This window comes from Eumetopias jubatus, unplaced genomic scaffold, assembly GCF_037043125.1.
Source record: "Eumetopias jubatus isolate StellerSeaLion01/CBP00866 unplaced genomic scaffold, mEumJub1_p1.0 scaffold_12, whole genome shotgun sequence".
NCBI lineage: Eukaryota > Metazoa > Chordata > Mammalia > Carnivora > Otariidae > Eumetopias > Eumetopias jubatus.
Window position 1 is genome coordinate 66,400,668 of NW_028274818.1, and position 26,268 is coordinate 66,426,935.

Below are 26,268 nucleotides of genomic sequence, written 5' to 3' on the forward strand. Positions count from 1 at the left end.
ATATGACTGATGTCCTCATCAGAAGGGGAGAGTGGGACACAGACACACACAGGGCAGACCGTGGGGAGAAGATGGACAAATAGGGAGGCCTCAGAAGAAGCCAGGCCTGCCACCACCCTGATCTCAGACTTCTTGCCTCCAGAACTGTGAGCAAATAGGTTTCTTTGGTTATGCCACTGGGGCCTTGGTACTTTGTTACCACAGCCCTAGCAAATTAATACACACGTGCTAACCTCACTTAGAGCTTTGTTGTGGGCTCCACTGGATTTTCTGCAGAGACAATCATATCAACTGTAAATAGAGCTTCGCTTCTTTCTTTCTAATCCGGAAGCCTTTTATTTCTGTTTCTCATCTAATTGCTCTGACAAGGACTCCCAGTACCACATTGAATAGGAGCGGCAAGAGCAGACATCCTTACCTGCTCCTCATCCTATGGGGCCAGTGTTCAGCCCTTCACCGCTAAGTATGATGTTAGCTGTAGGTTTTTTCATAGATACCCTTTGCCGAATTGAGGAAATTCCCTTTCTGGTTCTTAGTTTCATAGCTATGATTTTTAAAATTCCATTTCAAAAGTGGGAAGATGGAAACCCCAAATAGCTGGTCAAACTTTCCCTACCGTTTCCTACGGTTGTAGATATCTAGTGTAGAATATGGAGAAATTGTCACAAGCACAGATGCTAGATCCATACTGCACAGGTGTGCCTTACTTTGTTCTTCTGTAAAATGGGGATAATCATAGTATCTAGCTCATAGGATTGTTCTGAAGATTACAGTGTGAACAGTGCCTGACTACTAAGAAGTGTTATGTAATTTTTTTTCTCCCCTATGTTCATTTAAAATCATGGAAGACAACCAGAGTCTGCTTCAGGAGGCAAGCCAACCATGCTGACTTCCAGATATGGGTTTTGCTCCATCTTTTCCCCAATCCATCATGCTCTTGGTAGCGCAGTTAGAATTTTAGACTGGAACAATTGTCATCTGCCTCTACCTCTGTGGCCCAAAGCAGGAATTCCTTCTGCAGGCCGCCCCTGACCAGCTGCTGGCTCCCTTCTGAGCAAAAATTCTTGAGGTTAATTGCACATCCCCGAATCCCGAATTTCTCAGTTCTGGGAAAGTCTAGCCATTAGGTGACAGTAAGATTTCCCAGGAACTGGGAAGCCAAATTTCCATGCTCACTGTATGCATTACTAGGTTCTCCAGTCGCTTCCACCATGACACCTGACAGAATGGGTCTCCTGGGAACTGGCAGCTCCTCTTCCTTGCCACTAGGGAACCGAATTAGGGTCAAGGGTAGGCCTGGCATCTCTGCTTTAGCAACTGCCCAGATCCTGAGTCAAAACCTGAATAAAGTCTAGGCTCCTTTTATTTAGCCCCATTGTGGGTGGGAGAGTAACTAGCCTCAATCCTTTCATGGCATATTTGGAAAAAAATTTGAAAGGACTCAAAGTCTGATTCCCAGAAATTCTTAGCTAAAAGAGCTCTTGGTTTCAGATTTGACACCAGTCTTTCCCTGATTGAGCAGCAGGGTGTTTTGCTCACTGGAACAGTATTGTTCCATAAACAAGCAAGAGATGCATCTGCTACAAACAAAGTCAAAATTTCCGTCTAAATTTTAGCTAATAGAAATATAAGGACCGATTCAGGCTCTAGATTTTTAAATCTCCTGAGCCTGGCAGCTGTGTTTTCACTCTTTCTACCAAACGCTGCAGTTTAGGATTTAGGGAATTATGAAAAACACACTGGTGGCACCAGAGCTCACATGGGGCAGGCTCCCCTGCCCCAGAGTATTGAGTGATGCACCTACCCCCCCTTTTTTTTGCTGATGGTGGGGGGGAAAGGCTCTCGAAATGATCCAGCTACAAGAGACTGAGCAAAGGGTCTCAGGCTTTCTTAGTTTCAAGAGGATCCTTTTCCTTAAAATAACTGAGCATTAAGTGCAAAACTATGTCAATGTCACATTTGCTGTGCCCATTTAGTAACATAAGCATGCAAGGCCCGGACATATTTATACAACTAGTAATTGCTCTGCAAAACCATCAACAGCTCACAGCCCAACAATCTTCCAAAATACTATGCGATGCATTTAAAATCTGCAACTTTGCAAGGAGGCCCCCACAAAATACCTTCTTTGAATTTGCGTATTTGTGTACGAGGACACACATCACACCGTTGATATAGGATTTGAGCTAGTCTTAAATGCTAAAAAGGTCCCCACGATTTGCTTTGCTTAAATGCACACTCAAAACTTTATTAAAAACATTTTTCAAAAATAAGCAAGACATCAGCAAGGCTCGGTGGAGGAGTGGAAAATGGATCGTATATCTTTAACCCGCAGAAGCTAAAAGGCTTTTTTTTTGTTGTTGTTGTTAGCTAACAATGGAAACTTTTTTTTTTAAGTGTTTCCCTCCCTTGGTCTTGCCAAGCAATAGAAAAAAAAAAAAAAAAAGAAGAAAAGAAAAACTTGTTCCGCTGAGTTCAACCCCAGACGGGCTCACAACTTCCTTCCTGCTTTCCTCCCCCAAGCCCCCGCCTTTCTCCCTCCTCCCTCCTCCCTCCTCCCCACCCCACCCCCCCACTTTTTTTTTTTTTTTTTTTAATCGCACATTGAACAAACACTGAAGTAGCCGGAGCAGAAGCTGACAGGAGTAGTGTCTGCACGGCCCAAAAGGGCGTGCGGGGCCGGTCCCGCGGAGCCTCCGCGCGATCGCCGGCCCCAGCCCGGGAGCTCTCCCCCAGCGTTCGCGCTCCTCTTTTTTGTCTTCCATAGCTCGCTCGGGAGGTTGATCCTGAGCTTTTTCACTTTTCAAGCCATCTTGTTCCTACGAAGTCTGCGTCCCTGGGCCGTACAATCTGCACGGGCCCGGGCAGCTGAGAAATTGCAGGTAAGTTTGGCGGCTTTTTCACGGCTCTCGCCTCCGAGCCCTCTCTCCCCTCCCCTGCCCCGGAGCCAACTTGGGCGTTCCGGGTTCTGGAAAGGCTCAGAGGTGGGCGGCGGGGACGCGGAAGGGGTGTGAGCCGGGACGGCGGCGGGAGCCGGGGCGCGGGGAGGGGAGGAGGGACGGGTTCGGGGTGTCCCTCCGGCTCGCCTTCCGGGCCGCCGGCCCCCGCCGCCTTCCCCGCGCGCTCCGGGCGTCCACGGCTCGGGCGGCCGGGCGGCTGGGCTGGCGCCGGGTGAGGCTGCCCAGGATGCGGACGAGCCCGGCCTCGGCGGCGCCTCCGCGTTCGGAGCGAGGGCCCGGGCGGGTGCGGAGCCGGGCTGCAGGCGCTCGGGCCCCGGGGTGCCTCTGAGTGGGCGCGGGTCCCGGTGCCGCAGAGGCAGCCGCGTCCTTGGGTACAGGGCGTGCGGAGGGCTGACTCCCCGTGCGCGCGCGTACACACACACACACACACACACACACACACACGCCTCCGTGGGGGGCGACGACAGGGAGCGGCGAATATTGGTTCCGGTACAGGGGACGTGCAGCGCCTCGGCCCCGGGCGCGCGCAGGCGCGCCCACACTCACAAAACACACTTGTTTGGGGACAGGCGACAAGGCCAGTGCTGAAAAATGCCTCGGCTGCGGCCCCACCGCGCGCCCGGGCCTCCGTAGGCCGAGGGACCCAGCCCCGAGCCCGGGGTCGGCGAGGTAAACGGCCGGCGCGCAGGCGTCTTCCCGCTGCCGGGCGCAGGTAGCGGCTGGGTAAGCAGGTCCCGCTCAGGTTCCCTCCAAGTGGGTCCCTGAGGCCGGAGAGGGTGGTGGCGGCAGAAGCCGCGGCCCAGGGGCGGTCTTCCCTCCCTCCCTCCCGCTTAAAGCAGGGTTTGCTCGGCCCGAGGAGACCCGCAGACGGTGGATGGGGTGTCCGCACCCTCGGAGAAATGCGAGCCAGCCGCGCCCGCACGCAGCACACTTAGGAACCAAGTAGGCATACGCAGGCCCCTGCCTGCCCGCGTGGCTCTGGGGAGGAATTTTAGAATTGGACTTTGCAGGGACCTCCAAGCGCACATCACACCCTGGGGTGAGGGGTGGGAGCGCAGTCGGGAAGCTCACACCCGCAGCCGGGCTCTGTCCGCGCGGAGCCGCGCCCTCCCGGTGGCTGAAATGTCCAATGGCACCGGACCCCCGACAGACGGGGCTTCCGCGGGACGGCCGCCCCCGCCCGGTGTCCCCTTCCCGTCGCCCCCCTCCCCCGCCCTCCGGGGTCCTGACTTTACTCCTTGTGTCTCCACAGCGGAGCTGTCGTTTATGGAGCTTTGGGCGGGGGCTGAGCCCTCGGTGTTGGCCCCCCGCCCGCAGCCCAGGCCATGCCACCGCCTCGGCGCGCCCAGCCGCGGCCGCCGGGCCTCCGGGGCTGAGCCGGGAGCCGCGCGAGGAGGAGGCGCCGGCGGCGGAGCCCGCTCGGGAGCCGCGGCGGCGGGCAGCGCGGCGGACCCAGTACTATGGCTGTGTACTGCTATGCACTCAACAGCCTGGTGATCATGAATAGCGCCGAGCAGGTGAAGAGCGGCGGCCCCCGGCCTAGCAGCAGCGAGACGCCCCCGCCGCCGGGCAGGGCCGTGCTGAGCCCCGGCAGCGTTTTCAGCCCCGGGAGAGGCGCCTCTTTCCTCTTCCCCCCCGCCGAGTCGTTGTCGCCCGAGGAGCCCGGGAGCCCCGGGGGCTGGCGGAGCGGCCGGCGCAGGTTGAGCGGCGGCAGCGGCAGCGGCAGCAGCGTGGGCAGCCCGAGTTGGCCGGGCCGCCCGGGAGGGGACGGGCAGCAGGTGGTGACCGCCGGTTCCCTCTCCCCTCCGGGGCCGGAGGAGGCCCAGAGGAAGCTGCGAATCCTGCAGCGCGAGTTGCAGAATGTGCAGGTGAACCAGAAAGTGGGCATGTTCGAGGCGCACATCCAGGCGCAGAGCTCCGCCGTCCAAGCGCCCCGCAGCCCGCGTCTGGGCAGGGCTCGCTCGCCCTCCCCCTGCCCCCTCCGCAGCAGCAGTCAGCCCCCAGGGAGAGCCCTGGCTCAGAGCGAGGAACGGAGGACAAAGTCGTGGGGGGAGCAATGTCCAGAGACTGCAGAGGCCGGCTTTTCGGCCCGGAGAGGAAGGGCGCCGGGCCTGTGCCTCTCTGAGGGCGACGAGGGGGTGGCACATTTCCCCCGCCCGGCCGCCCCGTCAGGACCAGGGGCTCAGGGTGCAGCGGTTTCTGCAAGAATGGAGAAGGGGACCCCGGCCAGACCCCACTGTGGCTCACCCAGAGCTATGGAAGTTGACAAGAAAGTCTCTCCGCCTTCAGGGACGCGCAGCGGCCAAGCTCCCCCGTCCGGGCTGGCCAGCGTGAACTTAGGGATGGCCACAGAGGGGACAGCGAGAGCCACATCCAGTGGACCACACCATCCGCAAGACGCTGGCTTCATTGAGCGGCCTGAGCGGGCCGACGAGCTCGGGGGTCTGCACCCTGGGGAATCCCTGGTGCAGAGTCAGGGGCAGTCTCTGGGCAGTCAGACAAGCCCAGCCCCGGAGAGGGGCAGGCCCCGCAGCGGAGAGCCCCCTGGGAAGGTGGGGAAAGGAGGTCCTCCCCGTGGCTCTCAGGGCCCTGGGGCGCCTGAAGCCGGAAGGCCAGAGGACAGGACTGTGAACGCGCAAAGCTCAGGGCTTTCTGAGGCCCCGAGCCGGTTCAGGCCACCCCAAGACCTGGGCTGTGTAGGCCCTGAGGTGACCCAGGGTGGGGCCCCAGTGATCAGGGAGTCTCCACAGCACTGCAGGGGAGTGGATGAAGGGTCTCCAACGGCGTGGGGCTTGCTTGGGGGCAACCGCTCTGCACAGCCAGGGACCCAGGAGGTGGACGCAGGAATTCCCTCTGGCCGAATGCTGGAGCTTTTGCCCTCCTGGGAAGCCACGAAAGATTTGAAAGAACCTCCGTGCCTTCCTGGGGACAGGCTGGGGGTGCAGCCTGGGAGCTCCGGGCCTTGGCTGGGCCCCATGGAGGCAGCCCAGCTGGCTTGGACGTGTGGCACAGGGGTGCAGTCGGAGGGTGCTTGGGGAAGCCCCCAGCAGGACAGAGCTACCCACCCCAGCCCGGAGCTGCTCTCCCCAGATGGGAAGGACAAGCCTTCCCGGAGAGAGGCCTGCAGCCCCAGCAGTATACCTGCGGTGATCATCACAGACATGGGTGCCCAGGAGGATGGGACCTTGGAAGAGGTACAGGGAAGCCCCCGGGGTAGCCTGCCCTTGAGGAAACTGTCATCTTCATCTGCCTCCTCCACGGGCTTCTCCTCGTCCTATGAAGACTCAGAGGAAGACATCTCCAGTGACCCTGAGCGCTGCCTGGACCCCAACTCTGCCTTCCTGCATACCCTGGACCAGCAGAAGCCCAGAGTGGTAAGTCACATTCTGAGATTGTCCTTCAACTCCTTTGCACGCCCCTGTTGTTCTTACTTTGTACTGAGTCATGAAGACTCCGATCAGGGCCTGGGGCGGTCACAGCTTAGGATCGTCTTCAGGTGTGTGCTGGGGAGGTGGCTGGGCACTTTGTAGCGGGGACAGTAAATCCAGTCACTCTGCTTACCACTTCCGTGAACATCTTAAAAAACAATATTTAAGGTAACTTTCTGGCAGGTCACGGCTCCCTTCTCGGGGAGACAATATTCGTGAGTATTACCAGAAACTCCCTGATGAATCCCGGAAGATAATGAACAGAGCTGCTGAGTATAGCATTTGTCTGAACAGGCGAAACACTTAATTCTGTGATACCTTTGGGCAGAGGAAGACTGACAAGGTCATGAAATTATCTCGGCTTCTACTCGTAGGCCGGGAAAATGAGCCGTGTGATTCTGTGTCGGGGCTCTGAAACCTGGGGCTGTGCTTGGGCCAGTGTTCTGGGTGAAGAACCACCTGGCCTCAGGTGGTTAAGTCAGGACAGCGCAGTATTTGTGGGATCCGTGTAACTTAGATACAGTTTGATGTAGGAATTAAAACAAAAACCATGCTTTGAGCTACACAGACAATTTTTTAAAACAGCAGAATGTTATATTCGATTGTATTGCCTGAGCTAGGCACTGGGTGATACCTCTAGGTTAGAGAGTTCCTAATGCATATGCTTGCTGGCTGGTGTGGGTACATTTCAGGTATGTTTTCAGGTACATTTGTTTTGTTTTAAGAGTATTTATTTATTTATCTGAGAGAGCGAGCACAAGCAGGGGGGAGGAGCAGAGGGAGAGGGAGAAACAGATTCCCCGTTGAGCGGGAGCACCATGTGGGGCTCGATCCCAGGATCCCGCAATCGGGACCCTGAGCCGAAGGCAGACGCTTCACCTCCTGAGCCCCCCAGGGGCCCCTCAAGCGCCATTGTTTTGATTCATCCTACTAACATTTTTTTCTAGCCATGGCAGAAGACCGTTTATTTCTGTTACATAGTCAGTCTCAGTCCCAGGCTGTTTTTCACTCTTAGGAGGATCAGAGTGTCTTAACGGAAGATGTTAAGAGTTGAAGCTAGCGCTTCTGAAAAGGTCTGGACTTTCTCTTACTTTTCCAGAGTATGGGGGAATTTCCTAGTTTAGTGTGCAAGGGGAGGGGTTCTGGTGCTACGCTGGGGGAAGGTCTGCGTTTTATTGTAGTAGGAAGCCTTCTGACTGCATCTTGAGTATCAAATACTATTCATCCTATGGCAATAACTCCAACCACAGCTGCTCAGAACTTTATGTTTCTACTTCGCATCCTTCTCGAAGGTATTTTGGACCTCAAACCCCTTTGCTCTTGGACTTCCACTTAAGTAATCACAGTCTGAATTTTTGAAGACCAGGCATTCCTTTTCACGAGACAGTTTCTCCGATGATGGGGAGGCAAATGTGTATGCAAAATTTGGCCCCGATTAGCCTGCATTTTGTGGCGGGACAGGGCTGTGGGCACAGACACACCGGCTTGGTGGGAAGGAACGGTGCACCTGGGAAGGGATGGGCACACTTCTCGATGTAGGCGCTCACATTTCTCTGACTTCGTGCCCACAATTATAGGCCTGGTGGAGAGGGTGGTCCTCGGTTCCACTCTTTCCATTTGCTTTCAAAACCCTGACCCGTCGCTGGCACAGCCAGGTCGCTTTAAGTTGTTCTCTAGTTTTCCATTCGGCCTGTCTAGTGGTGGATTAGCAGCTCCTGTTGGCTGTCCCTCAAAACTTCTGTGTCCCTTTGAGAAGGGCTGTTGTCTGGAAGTCAGCTGAAGGGGAGATCAATAAGGACAGGTGCTAATTTTTTTTTCACTTGCCAGAGAGATGCCAACTGAGAGGCCAGATGGTTGAGTGGTGTTCTGTGAGCTAACAGGTCCACAGGTAGAAATGAGGCCTGTCGGGTGCCTGGGGGGCTCAGTCCGTGAAGCCTCCGGCTCTTGGATCTCAGCTCAGGTCCTGATCTCAGGGTCCTGAGTTCAAGCCCCATGTTTAAAAATAAATGAAAATAAACAAATGAGGCCTGCCTGTTGGCCACCCACCCTCCCACCTGTACACAGGTTTTCAGATACCCACAGAGGAGAGCCAGGGAAAAGTCCCCTGCCAGCTTGGCTTTGAGTCACGTGAGGCCTAAGCGGGGCCTGTGTGGGGGAAAGGGTGGGTAACCAACTGGAAATGTTGGGAACCTAGGGACTTTTCAGCTGTTGGTTGAGTGCTTGCCTGATAAGCTAAGTTTTCTTTTTCTTGTACAGATTGTTATGGTGGAGTCTTATCTGTGAAACCAAACATCTGCTCATTGGGTCAAAAATCCCTTGATTACCTGATATTGATATTTTGTCTTTGGAAGGCCAGACATCTTGATTGACCCGGCCTTTTGGCTGGGCTCCTCAGTGCTTTGTAGATAAGCCTGCTGCTTCTGTGGGGCTGCACTGAGCTGCGGGTGCATACGCCCACAGCCGTTCACGCTCACGTGTGTGCACACTCACACACCCCCTCACAGTGCTCACACACACCCCACTCCTGTTCACACTCACGTGCTCACACACCCTGACACGTGCTCACACACACGCCCACAGCCATTCACACTGACATGTGCTCACACTCACACATGCTCTCACACACACGCCCTCACCTGTTCGCGCTCGTGTGTTCACACACCCTCACCTGTTCACACTCACACAACTCCTACCGTTCATGCTCATACGTGCTCACTCACACCCCCACCCATCACACACCCTCACCCATTCATGTTCACATGTGCTCACACTCACACACCCTCACCTGTTCACGCTCATATGTGATCACACACACCCCCTCACCCATTCACATTCACACGTGCTTACACTCACACCCTCACCCATTCATGCTCACACTCACACCTTCACTCATTTACACTCACACATGCTCACATCCACATCCACATTCACATTCACACATGTTGGCACACATGCTCACGTTCATCCTTGGCCTCACATGTTCATGCTCACACGTATGGGTTCACAAGCCTCACATGCTTAGGCACACACTCACACACACTCACACACCCTCACATTCATGCTCATACATGATCACACTCACACTCATTCACCCTTATGTGTTCGCACTCACAGTGCCCTCAGGTGCTCACACTCATATACACTCACCCTCACACATGCTCGCACACCCACTCACACCCACAGGTTTGAAATTGCATGTTCAGCCTCCCAGTCTTGCAGCTAGTCGCTGGCCCTCAGCCCCACACTGAGAATTTTTTTTTTTTTTGCTGCCCTGCCTTTCCCCAGAGGGGAGGCCTTTTATGCCTTGTGCAGCTTGTTCTTTCCTTCTGCGGAGAAGTGACTGTGGGTGATGCTGTGCGGGCGGAGGCGACAGCCCAGGGAAGCCTGAAGCTGGCTGCTTTGTTCGCTCTCCCGCTGTTGGGTCCCCCTGCTGCTCATCACTGGTGGAAGCCCCACGGCCCGTGTACCGGAATCTAGAAGCCCTCCCTGTGGTTAAAAATAAAGTGAAAAGCAAATTGTTCGGGAGTGCACTCTGAAAATCACTTAGCCATTTAGATGATGCAAATTAGCCGTGGCCCTTTTACTGGAAGGGAATGTGGTCGGAAGGCTGATCTCCCCGCTTGCTTCCATGGGCAGGAGCTGTGCAGACAGCCTCAGATGCATGCACCGTGCCTCCGGTTTTCTGCTCCTGATGAGCCCGACCCACAGGCCTGTCCCTGAAGTCGAGTACTCCAAGGCTTCGCACCTGTCTGTTTATAAAGGCTCAGACACGAGACATTCGCTCAGAAGCAATTGTATTGCATGCCTTATGTCCGGGGCTTAAATTTAGGTACCTTCACACTTACTGTTCTCTATGGTCTGAACAGAAGTGAACTGCACTTGAGCAAGGATGGTGCTCTTGCTTGTTGTTCTTTAAGACAACTAAAAATCCCATTAGTACTTCTTGCCTTCCCTCTATCATTCCAAGTATGTGGGCCATGGAAACACCAGGTTTAACGGATATGTTAAAATATGCATGCACCTTACTTTAGAAAGTAGATTTTATTGATTTATTCCAAAATTGTGTTATCAATTATGTGTACAGAAAATAAGACAAAACACTGGCCTGGTTACCTGGGGGATCCGTAAAGAAGTATCCTAAAAATTCTTGCCTTCTTGGTACTTAAGGACCCTTGGAATTTTGTTTCCTTTGCTTTTTAAAAAAAATATTGACTAGTTCTGTGTTTGTTTGTTTTGGTGTGTGTGGTGTGTGTGTGTGTGTGTGTGTGAAAAACTAACTCACACATGTAGTAAAAAATTCAAACAGTTTAAAAATGGGGTTTTACGTGGGGGCCTGGCTGGCTCAGTCAGTGGAGCATGTGACTCTTGATCTCAGGGTTATGAATTTGAGCCATATGTTGGGTGTGGAGCCTACTTAAAAAGAACATTTAAAAAAGGTTCAAATGGTTTTATGTGGTTTTGAGAAGTCTAACACTTTTATTTTGGGTAAACCAAATTAAAATGTAAAAGCCTTAGAGGGGTATTTACCAAGAAATAAATGTAATGGTGAGAACCTTTAAATAGAACATTCTTTTCTGGATAAGAATATCAAAGGCTCGGATTTGTGGGGTTTGGGGTTCAGGCTGTACATGCTGTTTGCTTGAGATGGGGCACACTTCTTTTCTCTCGGAAAGCCGACAAGGCCTCGGCACATTTGCGATCTGGGAGGACCCCGTGTCGTCTGTGTGAGGTTCAGGCATTAGTTACTCTGCTCTGTTTAGGGATAAAGAAACCAAGACTCAGGGAGACAAAGAGACCCAAGGACGATCTCTGTGACTCAGTTTTCTCCTTTTAAAATGTGTGTATTTTGTGAAGATGATCTCCTGGAGGTCTCTCTAGTTCTGGCTCTGTGGCTGTATAATTCTAGACTTCTGAAGTAAAACCCAGCCTCTGTGAAGTCCGCCTCAGGGTGTCGGAACATGTCGCCCTCGGACACTGAGGCCCAAACTGGGCACATTTAATTTTGTGCTTTTACTTAAAACCCATTAATCGATGTACCTCTCTTTGCCAGAGGACCGGTCCTTTGTCACATCACATTGCAAAAGCGTTATAAATCCTCGGTGCCACACCCGAGATAATCATAAATAGACTGTCATTAGAGGTGGTTGTGCTCAGATGCCAGGACACTAACCTGAAAAGATGCATTCCATTCCCTGTTGTATTTCAGTTTGCAAACTCTCCTGCACAGATGATTGTTTTATCAAAGGGGGAGTATAGAGAAAAGGGGAGATCGATGGAGAGGCATTGCAGAAACACAGCTCGGGATTTACCTGGCCTTCAGGTGTTACAAGAAAAATGTGTTAAACAAACCAGGTGCTGCTTTTAGAGAGACGCATTTCAGGTGTTGGATAAATCATTTTCGGGACTTTTGTTTTTAAGCGTTGAAGTCGCTTCTCTGATTTTGTTGGCACGTACCCATCGCCTGTAGTCACAGATTAGATTAGTTCTGTGTAGTTTATTTATACTCCTAGGGGGATCGATAAGATTGTCGAGGCCTATTTTATTTTGGCAGCTTTCAACCTAGTTAGCTAAAGGCAGAATCATAAAGTATTTAATGGGGAAAGAGTTTTAGATCTTGGTAGAAAAAACTGTGTAGACTTCCGGTAATCAGCAGGTGATTGATTTAGAATTAACTCAGGAACCCCTAACCCGTGTTGAGGTCACATCTTTGGGGTGGAAGGTTCTCTGGTTTTGACGGAAGACAAGGCCTGGGCATTGCAGGTTGTGACGCTGAACCCTCAAACCTGGGACAGAGTGTGCCTTGCAGGGATTTTTTTTTCCTGACCAGGTACACTTGGCTCCGGGGAAAGACGTATTTTTTGCGAATCAGGGAGCACACTGTTGAGGAAATCAAACCCAACCCAAATGTGAACTCTTTCATACTATGAAAAGCCATGGAGAGCGCCAACTTCTGTTTGAACATCTGGATGTCCAGTTCTCCCGAGACCGCGAGCGCCCCTCCTAGGATGGGATACCATTGACTTGGTGAGTCGAGGCCATTGGCGCTATCGGCTGTCTTGGCGCACGGAGCAGGAGCACCCAGCATCGTAGCTGTCCCTCAGACCAGTGGCCCCAGTGCACCTGGCAGTGGAGGCCGCCTCAGAGGTCTGGAAGAACCTGCCATCCCGGTCCCAGGACCCTCCCTCCAGTCACACGTTACTTGCTGTAGTTCTGACACCAACCTTGAGTCTCACTGCGGTCCTCCCAGACCCCTGGTCATGCATTTTTCCAGGAGTGAACTCTTGTTTTAAAGACAATTCAGCCTGGGTGGCTCCATCAGTTAAGCATCTGCCTTCAGCTCAAGTCATGATCCCGGGGTCCTGGGATCGAGTACCACATCGGACTCCCTGCTCAGCGGGGAGCCTGCTTCCCCCTCTCCCTCTAATCCCCCTCCCCACTTGTGCTCTCTTTCGGTCTCAGATAAATAAATAAAATCTATTTTAAAAAAAGACAACTCAGTTCTCCTTGGCTGAAAGACACCATGCATGTATATGAATCCCATTAGGAAGCCGAGCCTCTGTTCTTGGTGTTAAAAAAATAACAAGAACTTTTCTATAGTGTACGTAGTTAGCGTAATACAAAGCTGGGTCTGGGAGAGGCTCTAAAGCTCATTTCCTCCATTGCCCACATTTTACGGTTGAGGAACGCCCAAGTCCAGAGAAGGTTCAATACAGTGACAAGACCCACGTTTACAATTCTATTCACTTAAAAACCTTGCTTAGTGGATAGGCTCCTTACTTCCCCTGGGAGAGCCTCCTTGGCTTTAAACACAGCGCATGTTTTCAAAAAAGGTTTGTTAAGGGGAGGGAGGGATGGCTAAGTGAATGACCGACAGTACGTCCGCTGCGTTACCTACCCATGAAGGAAACGTCGAACCATCTAGAAGGTGGAGAACAAAGAAAGGGGAAAAGGAACAATGAAGGCGAGCTTACTGCTTCCTCCTGCAAACTCACTGGCATAGGGGTGAGGGTACTCGACCATCCCAGTCTGCGCCTGGCCTGCAGGCCCCGCGGGAGGTGGAGAGACAAGTGTGACCTCACGGGCCGCTGTGCATCGAGTCAAAGTGCCCAGCACCACACCTAGCATGTGGGAGAGGCTCAGCAGGTGTTAGTCGAGGTGGCTCGGGAGACATTCTGAGCTCTGGCGAGGCAGCGTCTGCCTGGAAAATCTGCCGGGCCCCTTGCAAGAAATGCTCAGTAGCAGTCCTCGGATTTTGTTTAGGTTCCACTTGCATCACACTAGAATCCTGGGAAGCGAGTCTCGCCCAGCCAAAATGGAATGCAATGAATTTCTCAAAGGCCCGGATTCCCAGGCCAGCTGTGAATCCGTCCCAGGCAGTGGACGTGGTGGGACATCGGGAATGAGGCTGGCTGCCCCTTCTGTCTCTGGTTCCTAGAGTGGTTTCCCTTCGTTCAGTCTCGGGGATGGGAGTCCATTACACCGGAGGATCCGGGGACACCTGGCGACTAGCTCGGTCACAGCGCATTGGCAGGGGAGACCCTGCCAATGCTGTCACTGGAAGGCGGCACCTGGCAGGCCTTCTCTGATGAGGAGTGACTTGTGATAAGTCACTGCGCAGGCTTTTGACTAACTGGTCGGGCGTGTTTCTCGAGAATTCCATTAAGAATTAGCTGTTAGAAATCGGATCTTTCCCCTCTGTTGAGCTTTACTTGGGCATTTTATTGATTGGATATCCACTGGTGGAAGGCCATTCAGTAGAAGGTTCCTCTGCAGGCCTCTTGTCAATACTACACATTCCTTATTTCCTGAAATGTTTACTCCTCTTTTGCACCGAGTTTTACAAGGAACCAGAAAGGAGCAGCTACAGACAGCACGCAGAACGAGCCTCTGCAGTTCATCTTTACGTATAATTTAAGGGGGGAAAACGCTGTGACTCGGAAAACTTCTCACCCGGCCCGGGGCTGCGGGTGGTGAATTTTCAACTCAAGAAGAGCCTCCCCTGTGAAGTTCACTGTTATCCTGTTCATCTAGCATTTTACTTTTGTGGTAAGGTTCTGGTGGAAAGGGAAGATGAAACGATCAGCATCTCGAACGGCGGCCTGGAGATTATTTCCGTTGACCTGGTGACTAAGATTAGGGGTGGCCCAATTTAGAGGTGATACGGTGTATTACTGGCGCGGGGCGAGGCCCCACGCGGCCCAGCAGATCTCCTCCCGCAGGTTCTTCCTTTGCCCGCGTTTGTAAAGTTGGTCTCAGTGCATCAGGACGCAGGGACAGGGGACTTGTGCCTTCGGCACTGGGGGCTCCGAGAACAGTTTACTTTCTTCACCCCTTTTGAAGGGTCCTCTGCCTTCTGCACCCCCCCCACCACTTTCATCAGAACGAATAAACTGATGGTCCTGTTTTCCAAGAAGAAGCTTTAATACCTTCTATCCCATCACGCTTACCACTTTCCTACTCTGCAGGGAGGGTCCAGCCGGCCTTAGGGGCAGGGACGGAGGGATTTGGGGGCCGGCCATCCCCCAGCATGATCTTCAGTCTCTCTTGGTAGGCTGCCAGCTGCTGGGGCCTGGGCGGTTCCAGGGGGAGGTCACTGCACCCCCCGGGCAGTTTCCAGCAAGTGCTTTTCCAAGTTCACGGACATTCTTTCCAGGCTCAGCTCAATTTGTTTTCTTCTTCTCTATGGCAATTGATGACTGAGTTGTCAAGTGTGTGAGTCTGCAGGATCTCCCGTGAAGGGCTTCCTCCAGAGTGGCACGGGAGCTGGCTCTTTCTCTAATCTTCTGCTGTGCATGGGTGTGGCCTGTTGTGTTGTGTTTTTACAAGTTAGCTCCCCGAAGAGCAGATTTAACAAAGTGCACCTCTTCACTATGGGGAGACTGCCCCGGTTGGGGTAGGGAGAGGAACTTGGGAGTATCACTTCTGTAATGCTTAAGATGCTTATCTAACCTGAATCTGCCAGCAGGAAACTGAAAAGGCCCATGTATGACAATGACATAGACAGTTTGATCTCTTAACAATGTCAAGTGGAAAATCCAACCGCAGCTGGTAGCTTAAGAAACGGCTGGGACGTTTTGGTGGGACTGCCAATCCTCACACCCAGGTTGCTGAGCCAAGGGGAGGAAATGTGGCTACTCAGTGGTGGAGCTGGGGGGTTGGGAAGATGCCGTTCGGGTTTGAGAAACTATTGGAAAATCCTCACGGATGCAGAAATGGCTAATGTGGCAGACATTTTGAATGCCTTAGAGTTGGTATTGTATTTTAAGATTTTTATGTATTTATTTGAGAGAGAGAGCGCGCACATGAGAGGGGGGAGGGGCAGAGGCAGAGGGAGAAGCAGACTCCCCGCTGAGCAGGGAGCCCGACTCGGGACTCAATCCCAGGACCCTGGGATCATGACCTGAGCCGAAGGCAGACGCTTCACCGTCTGAGCCCCCCAGGCGCCCCTCTAGTTGTACTTTAGTCTAAGACGTTTTGAATGCCTTACAGTTGGTATTTTAGCCTTTTCCACCCTTCCCCACCTCATCACAGTGGCCACAGCATTAAGCACTCATTAGCATTGAGCATCTTGCTCATTCCAAGTCATTTGGCAGGTGGCCGGCGCGGGGCCTCCTCTGGAAACTCTGCTAGGCGTACTCCGGGGGTGCAGGGTGCTAGAAGGACCAGTGCCTCTCAGATCCACATCTGGCCTCTTCGGGCTGTGGGATCCTCATCTGTGAAAGGGGTATACTGATGAAGCCTTCCTACTTCACGTAGTCTTTGTGAGTCTCAAGTGAGATCATTTTGAGAGAGTGATTCTTTCCTGCCTGAATTAGTTTTAATTAGGAGCTTTGAAAGCTTTCCCAAAAGAGGATGGACAAGGGCAGGTGCTGCACGCGTGCAAGATGGTCCCACGTCGGTGTCGCCGACCCAGAAATGGCCTGTGCCAGCCTCTCGGCCGGAGTGGACTGTGCACGAAGCGTCCTGCCCTGCGCTTTGCTGTCTCGTGCGCAGGTGGGGCTCAAATGTGATATAAGTTCGAGAAGCCGGAGCGGGTGTGGAGGGGGCCGCGAGGCAGGGGTCAGTGTTCCCGGCACAGGGCCGTGAGCTCCCGCATAACTGAGAGGTGACCATGTTCCATCTAGAGTTTGAGGGTACTTAACGGGGGCATTGATTTTTTTCCAATACCACGTGGTGGTTTTCTGTTCTGTGTCCTGGAAAGTGAAAGGGAGGAATCCGGCAAAGTCTTGAATTTTTCGAGCAGATGTGACATTCAGCAGATAGAAATTGGGCATTTCCTCGACCCGGATAGAAACTGGGCCCTGGATCTGGAAATCTCTGCACACAGCTGGCCGCCCACGCTGACAAGCAGACGTTTGTCCCAGCGGCGCCCACACATCGGGCAGCCACGCCTGTGCCCTGTCTGTGGACACCTGTACTGAAGAGAACGGCCTGGTCGATGCTCTCCCCGTCCCTGGGGACCTGCCCTCGAGGCAAAGCTGATGCCCACAGATAGACTCGAGAGTTGCGAAACTCAGGAACAAGTTGTATGGCCTTGAATACGAGCATGTTCGCTAAAGAGCTAATAAACGGAGTTGGTGTTGGCGTGTGACGCACGCGGGGGTGGGGCTCCCGGTGTGTGCTGTGCAGCCGCGTGAAGGGGGACTGAATTTGGGCACTGGCCCCTGGAAAGGGAGTCTGGATGAGACCTTGAGGAGGCTGCTACTTCCGTTTGAATCGGCCAAGCAAAGGGACTGTTCTGGATCCAAAGGCTCTATCTAGGAAGTTGGAAAGGAAGAGGGAACTCGCCCCCTGACCCCGTCCCCAAGCCTTAATGCCCTGCACTGAACTCGACGCAGATCGATTTCCAGTGCGTGGAAACGTGCTCTCGAAGGCTAAAATGGGGCCCCGGGAGACAGAGGAACGTGGTCAGGAAAGCTTGGCACGGATGTCTGTTCAGTAAGTGTTTACTGAGCCTGAGCCTAAGCAAGGGCCCTGGGGCAAGCTGGGGCGTGGCGAGCCGTGGGGTGGCCTCGGTGCACAGTGCTGGGTTTGAGTGTGAGCTGTGTGACTCCTGTTTCTGCCTGTCTGTAAGACAGGACTGAGGGTACCACCTTCAGGTTGTGGGGAGGGCTGCTCTGGTGAGCACAGCAGTAGGACGGGCGCAGGAGAGCCCCGAACTCACACCCTCCTTCTGCTCCAGAGTCTGTCCCTGGGGGCCCTTCACTTCTGTGCACCTTAGTATCCTCGTCTGTCCCTCCTGGCTTATTGAGAAGGTGAAGTGAGACCCGGCATTGGGCAGGCGTGGGTAGGGGTCGCCTTCGCTGAGCTGGGGGGGCCCCCCCATCCTCATCCCAAGTACAGCTCATGCAGGATGACGAACCTGGCGTCAGGACTTACTTTCCCAGAGGCCTGGCTTTGTGACCAGGGGCTCAGAACTTGAAGTTGAAGAAACAATCCACTGTATTCAGCTGCTGGCAAGGGGGTGTCAGGTTACCCCCCAGGAACCAGTCTCCTTTTATTCTCTTTTGGAGGTGGAAACTGGCCGAGGTCATCCAGGTGGAGAGCGCCCAGCGTTTGGGACTGTGGAAAGCTCCATTCCTTCTCCCCCCTCCCCCGCTCCTCTGCTTGCCCTCCACAGCTCCTAAGTCAGAGAGGGCATATATACATGCATATGTAAGGAATGCCGTGGCTCTTGGGGCCTGCGAGGTCTCTGAACAAGAATGATTTAATTGGCCTTCCCTGTGCCCTCTCTGCTGGTGGGAGGGGGTGGGGCGCATGCTTACTACGGCAGGCTCTTTCTTTCGCTGCAGACCCCGCTGAGGCCTTGAGGACCTGGCTGGGGGTTCTCCACAGGCCTCTCTGTGCCACCCCCACTTCCTTGGATGGGGAGCGGAGGAGAGCCTGCTCAGCACCTCCTGAGTCACGCTGCTCTTTGCCATTGTCCTGACTGAACCGTGTGGAGCCTGCTGGACTGTTCCTCAGGGCCGGGGTGGTAGACGGCGGTGTGGGGGGTCCGGTAGATGGACCCTGAGCATACCAGCTCACGTCGGAGTCCCGGCAAGGCCCGGGGGACCCTGTGTGGGCTCTGGCGGAAGATGGGGCTCTGTGGGGACAGGTCCCACCAGAGCAGCACGGGCCGTTCCTCGGCCAGGCATGGACACAGTCTCGGGCACCCCCACCTGCCAGGCACGGGCTTCTGCTTCACGACACGCTGAACACAGGATGTGGAAATCCTTCTTTCCACCACGGCTGTAGTGTGGGGCGGGCGGCTTGCTCTGGTGAACCTTGGGGTCCCCGTCTTTCCTGCCTGCCACTGGTCCCATGAGCCTCCATGTGTTCCAAGACGGCCGTGAGGCCTCTGGGCAGAGTGTCCAGGCACTGAACGGTCCACTTCTTCACGCAGTGTTTGGGGGCCGTGCCCCCTTCCGGACCTGTGTGTCTCCGGCCTGGCCTCTGCTTACATCTTCCCCGAGCCCCAGACTCCTGCCCTTTGCAGGCTCCAGAGGCTGGTGTCTGGGAAGAACGAAACCACTAAAAGAGCTTGTTGGTATGTGGCAGCCTTGCTCTCAGAGGCTGTGTGAGTGGCAGCGCGCTGGACAGTAGCTCCCTTATTGCCCCGACCTGGAAATGTACACGGCACCGTAATTAATTTCCATCGCAGGCTGAAGCCATATGGAGCAGCATCTGGGACCCTGTTGGCCTTGCGGTATCACACTATACATTAAAAACAGTCCTGCTTCCTCGGGAGAGCCGCCTCCCACCCCACTGCAGGCCTTGATTTCCCCTCTGCCGCCGCTGGCCTCAGATACCACATCCCTGGGGCAGGGAGGGGCGGGGGAGGCAGGAGAGGCTCACCCAGGGGCTGCACTGGCTGGGACCCTGGGGTCTGTGTGGGTCAGCCCGGAGGGAAGTGCCCTGAGCGTCCCAGCCTGGCCTTTGGGGACACATGACACTGACTTTGGAAAGAGGATCTCAATGACCTCAGGAAACGGTTCACTCTGACCCCATGACCAGGTGTCATAGAAGAGAATGTGAGTCCTGAAGGGAGGTTTCAAAGAGTGAGCTACATGGGGGCGCCTGGGTGGCTCGGTCTGTGGAGCGTCCGACTCAATCTCAGTTCAGGCCTTGATCCTCAGGGTCGTGAGTTCGAGCCCCATGTCGGGCTCCACGCTGGGCATCCTTCCCTACACGAAGGACAGGATGGAGGCGACCTGGCTCGTCAGTACTGCTTGTGAAATTTACTGCGAGTTATGACACTATTAAAAAATTCAATATAAATTAACTGTGTGGTTCAAAGTGCTAAGCTGTCTTGGGGGGCACAATAATAATAAAGGGCAGCTCCGATTCCTGGCTCATCTGTTATGTGCCAGGCACGGTCTATAAATTACTTCACTGAATTTCTGCAAGGTCTATATTTTCCTCATCCCATGGCAAGCAGATTGAGGTGATACCAGATAGACAAGGCTACAGCACAGCCCTTCCTCCCTGCCCCCCACGGTCTATCACCGGGAGGACACGGGAGGGTGGTGCACTGTGTACAAGGAGGGCTCGGTTCAGTTCTGGGCCCTGGGCTGGAGAGGCACTGGGGACTGGTTGCGTTGAATTTGGAGTGAGATGGAGGGGTCTGGGCAGAAGACTTAGAGGTGGATGGTCGAGGGCATTTGGTTGCTTGTGCCTTGGACATATTCCATCTGGGGGGTGAGAGGGTTGGATTCGCATCGTTGCCCCAGAGTCATGCTTCAGTCTGGTTCAAGATCAATTTTCTATTCTCAGAGGTGAAACCAGGAGAAGATTCTTTTCCTTTTCAATGAATGGGTCTTTGTACAAAAAACACAGACTCAGTTGATGGAACGGCAGCAAAAGGGAGCTTTGGAGCTGCCTCGAAGCTCCCAGGCCTGGTGGGGAGGGAAGCAGAGAAGTTAACAGCTCCTCACTGCTGCCCACGGAGCTGGGCAGTGAGCCCCTGACAGTGGAGCAGGGGAGGGCACCCAGGCATTCCAGATCCTTCTAAGTGACACGGGTAAACACTTGTGGGCGTGTTTCAGACATAACCAGTGGCACCTAAGCTGGAATTGAATGCGTCACGTGGTGCTACCTGCCTTCGGACTACAGTTAAATTGGGAGACACAGGACGATCAAGGGGAGAAGGTCTGTTCCAACGGGGCCAGTGGATAGGACAGGAGGCCCAACCTTGCAGTAGATGGCTATCCCCGGATTCCTTAGCTGTGAGAAGAGACCTGCTCTGCGTGGCTTCGGTGGGCAGAGCTGAGTCTGAGGCTGTGAACCTCGAGAGGCCGTGGCTCCACCTTACACAGGGGCAGCGCAGTGTCACCACGGGGAGGTGGCTCTGTGAGCGCAGAGAAGGTGCTGAGGGGTGGCGAGGAGGCACCATGGGCCAAGTCTGTCCCCAGCGGGGTGAGCACCGTGCCCTCCTGGAGCCCTTAGCTGGAAATGGGATTGCTCAGCCTCGCTCCACGCCCGTCTGAGACTCTGATGACGCTGTCCCTTTTAGGAAGGGACGTCTGTGCTGGGGCACCATTTGGCCATTACGAACAGGCGCGTCCAGGGTTTTGTGTGGCCGTAAGCATTCCCTTCTCTGTGATAAATGCCCAGGAGTGAGCTTGCTGGGTCATACGGTAGTCACATACTTGCTTAGTTTTTTAAGAATCTTCCAGACTGGGGGCGCCTGGGTGGCTCAGTTGGTTAAGTGACTGCCTTCGGCTCAGGTCATGATCCTGGAGTCCCGGGATCGAGTCCCGCATCGGGCTCCCTGCTCGGCGGGGGGTCTGCTTCTCCCTCTGACCCTCTTCCCTCTCATTCTCTCTCTCAAATAAATAAGTAATAAAATCTTTAAAAAAAAAAAAAAGAATCTTCCAGACTGTTTCCCAGAGTGACCGCTCCACTGTGCGTTCCCAGCAGCAGTGTGTGAGCGATCCGGGTTTCCCACATCCGTGCCAGCATGCGGGGTGGCTACGGTTTTTTATTTTAGCCACTCCAGAGTTGTGTGGGGCTATCTCCTTGTGGTTTTCATGGGTTTCTCCCCAGTGGCTAATGGTGTTGAACATCTTCTCGTGTGCCGATTTGCCACTGCTACATCCTCTTTGGTGAAATGATCTGGCTTTAAAACAAATTCCCCAGAGGTGCTGCACAACGCGGGCAGGGTGTCAAAAGCCTCGTGCCTTCGTGGCCCCCTGCCCACCCCGTTGAGGGAGCTGCGCCTCTCTGTGCCCCAAGGAAGGTGTGTGGTCACCCCTGAGGTCCCCTCCTGCCCCCACTTTCTCTGACTCCAGGATAGAGCGCTGACCCACAGCAGCTTCCCCTCTGAGCGGCCTCCACGCAACCATCACCTTCCCGCACCTGTGGCCGCAGGATCTCCCCAAGGCTGACTCACTGGGGCTGTGTTCAGGGCGAGCCGGCTCTTCCTCGTCGGGCCTGGAAGTAAAGAGACGGCCAGGCACCAGCGTGGAGTGTCTCCCTGGCACCTGCGGGGCCTCCTTCCCGGCCTCCCTGAGGACTGCGGCGGAGGTGCAGCCTTCCCTCCGAGCTTCCCCTTGGGTCTCTTCAGCTTGGCCTGCATTTGGGGTTTAGTTTTGCAACACGGTCGTGCTGAAGGTCCCAGAAATGCTTCCCTTTTTGTGTTCATGAAACAGAAGAGAAAAAGTGTTTATCCTTTTACACCACTCTGACCCGTGGTGACCAAAGTACTTTTCCTCCTTAGAAGCAGCACTGAATCGCACCCCCTCATGGCGGGCTGATGGGCAGTGTTGCTGATTTTCTGCCCTTTGCCTCCTGTCTCAGGAGGGGCCGCAGGAAGTGGCCTTGAGTGTTAATGGGGCGGCTGCCAGCTTGAAGGGCCTGCTAGAGGGTTCCGGCGCCGCGGGGAGGCGGGGGGCGGGGGTGGGGGGAATGTCTTCTGCTTAAGAATGGATTTACCTTTGCTTTTCTGCCTTGTGGAGGACCTGGGGCTTCACAGTGTGTGAAATGCACATCCTTCATCTTGGCTTTAGTGACTCATAGAAAACGAGAAGGCGGGGCTATTTCTTCCTTGGTCTGATGAAGTATAATGTTTGCAAACTCTCCTTCGGTGAATTGGTGCAAACAATCTGTCACAAAGAAGGAATTGTTTTCCACGTGGGCTTAGAGGATTTTTGGAGAATGAGCAAGCGGAGGATTTTTACAGGAGGCCCTGAGCCCGGGTGGTGGAGATGGTCTCATGTAGGTAGATGATCACAGGCTTTCCACCCAGTCCCTGTGGCCTACTAGAACATTCCAGCACATTGTAGCAGTCATCTGATGGGGCCCAAGATCAAAGAGGTAGCTGAATCACATGATGGTTTGGTTCAGAGTCTTTTTTTGGTTTGGTACTTTCTGAAAGCCTAGGTTTCATTCTGGTTTGAACTTGTTCAATAGTCTTAAGAGGGAAGAAGATGGAGAAAAAAAACACCCTTGTTACATTCCTGGGTCAAATTAAAATTTGATATCTGTGCTTGGTTTGAGGTCGAATAAATAAAATGTGTTATGGCTCTTGGGGAGTCGTTCATTTTGATTCAAGTCACTTCTTCAGATAACATCATGATTATAAAATTTATTTCCCGTGAACCTGCATTCTTCCAGGATGGTGTGCATCGGTCTCATTTCTTAAATATTCTGGTTAACTGAGAGTTATTGTAAATTGCCTTTGTCCTTTGCAGTGAACTAGAAAAAATAATATACTTGACGCTCAAGCCAGCAGAGGTTTTGCTAAATGTGCAGACGTTGTCTTTGGGGGACCAGGAGGAAGGTTTTATCCACCGCTTGCCACCGGGTGGCTTCCAGAAAAGGGCCGGCTCTGGTCCTGAATGGCCCACGTACATGTATTGGGTGCTGGCTGTATCCAGGTTGTGCCGGCAGGGAGGGATCTGTGTGAGTGAAGCGAAGTCCCTGCCTTCTGGGAATCTTAGCTCAGGGGAGGAGGCAGATGGCAACAGCTCACGTCTCTCATGCATTGATTACGGGTAGGCAGTGAATGAGGGGTTAAGTGACATGCCTAAAATCACAGCAATAGAAGAATCAGGACATGAACCCAGGCCTCCTAACTGTAGCGAATGGTTTCTCAAATTCGGCCCTATTGACATTTTGGGCCAGATATTTGTTTGCTCTGGGGGAGCTGTTCTGTGCACAGTAGGATGTTTAACAGCATCCCTGAGCAGCGGCATCTCCCCCCGGTTGTGGCAACCAGAAATGTCTGCACGCGTTGACAGATGTGCCCCAACAGGCAAATCGCCCCAGGTCGAAAGCCAGGGTTCTAGAGCTTGTCCTGGTAACGAGCATTCCACACTGCCTTCCGGGGGCAGGTGTTGCAGAACCACGTCCGTGCGGGCGGAGGGCTGGCTCCATCCAGGGCCCCCACCCAGGGTCCCGCTGGAAACAGAGGACAGCTACTGCTCTCTCCGGGGCTGTCTGGAAGAGGAATCGCAGAGATGGTGCTGTTTGCATGGAATTTTGATGGAGTTCACCGAGGCAGAAAAGGGGAACTCTCTCTGGAGTGGAAGGACCCCCACACAGGCGCAGAAGTGGGAGAGACAAGGCAGATAGTTTGCTGTGGCCCTCACTTCCCTTCCTCTTGCTATTTTCTCGTTCCCTCCTTTCAAGCAGCAAGCTGGTTCCCAGCAGCTAGAGAAGCTCTTCAGTCGCAGGTCCGCATCGGTCAGGACGGGTGTGGCTCCGTTGAAGTAACAAACAGGCCCGCAATCCGTAGTTTCAAATGGCAGGGGTTTATTTCTTGCTCGTACTGCATACCTGGTCTGGGGTAGCTGGGTCCTCACTCTGCGACCCTGGCTGATGGTGCAGCAACTCTCTGGAGTGTCGCTGGTCACCACAGCAGAGAGAACGAGAAGATGGGGTTTCACATACTGGCTCAGAGAGCTTCAGCTCAGAGAAGTATCATGTTTCTCTTCTGCTCATATTTTCCTTTCTTTCTTGCTTCCTTCCTTTCTTTTTAAGATTTTAGTCACTTATCTGAGAGAGAGAGAGAGAGAGCACGAGCTGGGGCGAGGGAAGGCAGAGGGAGAAGGAGAAGCATACTCCCTGCTGAGCAGGGAGCCCGACACAGGACTCGGTCCCAGGACCCCGAGATCATGACCTGAGCCAAAGGCAGACGCTTAACCCACTGAGCCATGCAGCAGCCCTCTTCTGCTCATATTTCATTGGTCAAGCAAGTGTTGTTAGGGGACAGGGGCATCGAGTCCTACCATGTGTCCAGGAGAAGAACTGGAAATATCTGGGGGACAGCACTGACGTCCAAGGCCCGTACCTGAGCCGTGGGAGCGTGGGTCACTTGCCCTGGCTCTGAGGGCCTCCCACCTTGGCTTCAGAGAATGGCCTATTGCCAGGCTCAGTGAGACACTGCTGAGCGAAAAGAGAAAAGTAGACCATCAGGATTCCAAACAAGTTTAATTCTCTGAATAAGTCAAAGAGGTCTCCGTGGGATTGGACCAGGTCGCAAGCCCTCATTGTTAGAGTTACGATGTTGGGCATGGGAGAAAGTGTTCAAGTAAACAGGGCCTGGATGCAGTGGGCTGTGTCCATACAGAGGGAGTAGTAGATGAGGACGCTGGTGGTTATCCGGACCCCAGACGCTTCCCCTGGCTGTTACTGGTAGGAAACAGAACGGCTTTCAGCTCAAGCTAAGTGTCAAGCAAGATGGCGTCCTTTGTGAGCCATAGATTTACGGGGCTGTTTTGAGATAGTGGAACGCATTGGGTGTGAGCAGACGTGACTGAGCCCCTTCGGGATGCTTTCAGAAGGCCTGAACAAATTCCTTATAAAACCAGGAAGAGTGTTCCTCGTTGGAAACTCATTCAGACCGCGACTCGGTCCCAGGCCCTGGAGGGGGGAGATAGAGACAGAGCCTGGCTGCGGTGGATCTAAAATGGGATAAAACCGGAAACCTGTGGGAAGGACACAGGCCTTGTCACCCCCCAACAGGGGGCACAGAGGTCTTAGAAAAATAGAACTAAAAACAGCAGCTGTGGGCCACCTCTCTCCCCAGTGACGAGCTCTCTCCAAACCTGGTTTCCACTCAATTTCTGAACTGGTTTTCACCATGGTGTGTAGGGAGCTGGGGCAAGTAAAGTGGACAGAAGTGGGGGTAGGGTTGGGGGGGCACAGGCCTTGATTCAAAGAGAGACAAAATTAGTAAGCCACCGTCTGGGAACTGGGAGGTTAGGGGCATTCCAGAGACAGGAGGCGCCTGGAGCAACCGGCTGGGTCCAGAGTCTCCCTGCAGCGGGGGCTTGCTTGAGCGTGTGTGCACGTGTAGGGGGTGTGTGTAGGTGTGCACGCATGCGCCCCCCAGGGGAGGGCTGCCGTGGAAGGGTGTGCAGAGGACCTGCCTGTGGTTTGCTGAGCACTGCCTGAAGCAAGTCTTGTGTGTTCCCTCCTCCATTGGGGGCCCCAGGGCACCCAGGATGCAGTGGTTCCCTAGCATTTTCCATACCCCCAGCCTGTACTGTTCTCTCACACTGAGGGCAGCAAAGCCATGGTGTGCTTCTAGAAGCTTCCACAGGCTGAGCAGGACCAGTAAAGGAGCCTGAATAGACGGGTGGGCCTGAAGGGCACAGATGGCAGCTGAACGCAGCGCCAGGGCAGCCAGGGCAAGGCCAGCTGCCCCTCCGCCCAGGCCAGTGCTCCCTCCCCCGCGACCACTGTCCCTTCCACGTGGACCTGTGCTTTCTCAGCTGCGAAGTGGGCATATGCTGCTTTCAGCTGAGCAGGAAGTGCTTGTAAATGTGCCCACTCTGGGAATTTGTCTCCAGAAAGGAGGCTCCAGCGGGGCGCACCGTGGCTCGGCTTTCTTCGCCTTCTTTCCCCGCTGCCCACTTGGCATGGGGCCGCCTTGAGCACCCGCCTGCCCTTCT

General features: G+C 54.0%; 1 protein-coding gene across 5 annotated transcripts in view; it reads left to right on the forward strand.

The window, feature by feature from the left end:
* Positions 1-2,615: 2,615 nt before the first annotated feature.
* ITPKB (inositol-trisphosphate 3-kinase B) overlaps positions 2,616-26,268 on the forward strand; it is an 86,965-nt gene continuing 63,312 nt past the window's right edge. For 2 of the 5 annotated variants that reach the window (XM_028111567.2, XM_028111571.2), the window contains exons 1-2: positions 2,616-2,882; positions 4,213-6,334. In XM_028111567.2, coding sequence (XP_027967368.1) covers positions 4,421-6,334 — 1,914 coding nt within the window. In that variant the 5' untranslated portion in view covers positions 2,616-2,882; positions 4,213-4,420. Of the gene's footprint in view, positions 2,883-3,529; positions 3,630-3,662; positions 3,684-3,806; positions 3,903-4,212; positions 6,335-26,268 lie in introns of those variants that run through there. The other 3 variants (XM_028111569.2, XM_028111568.2, XM_028111570.2) reach the window with 3 other exon arrangements.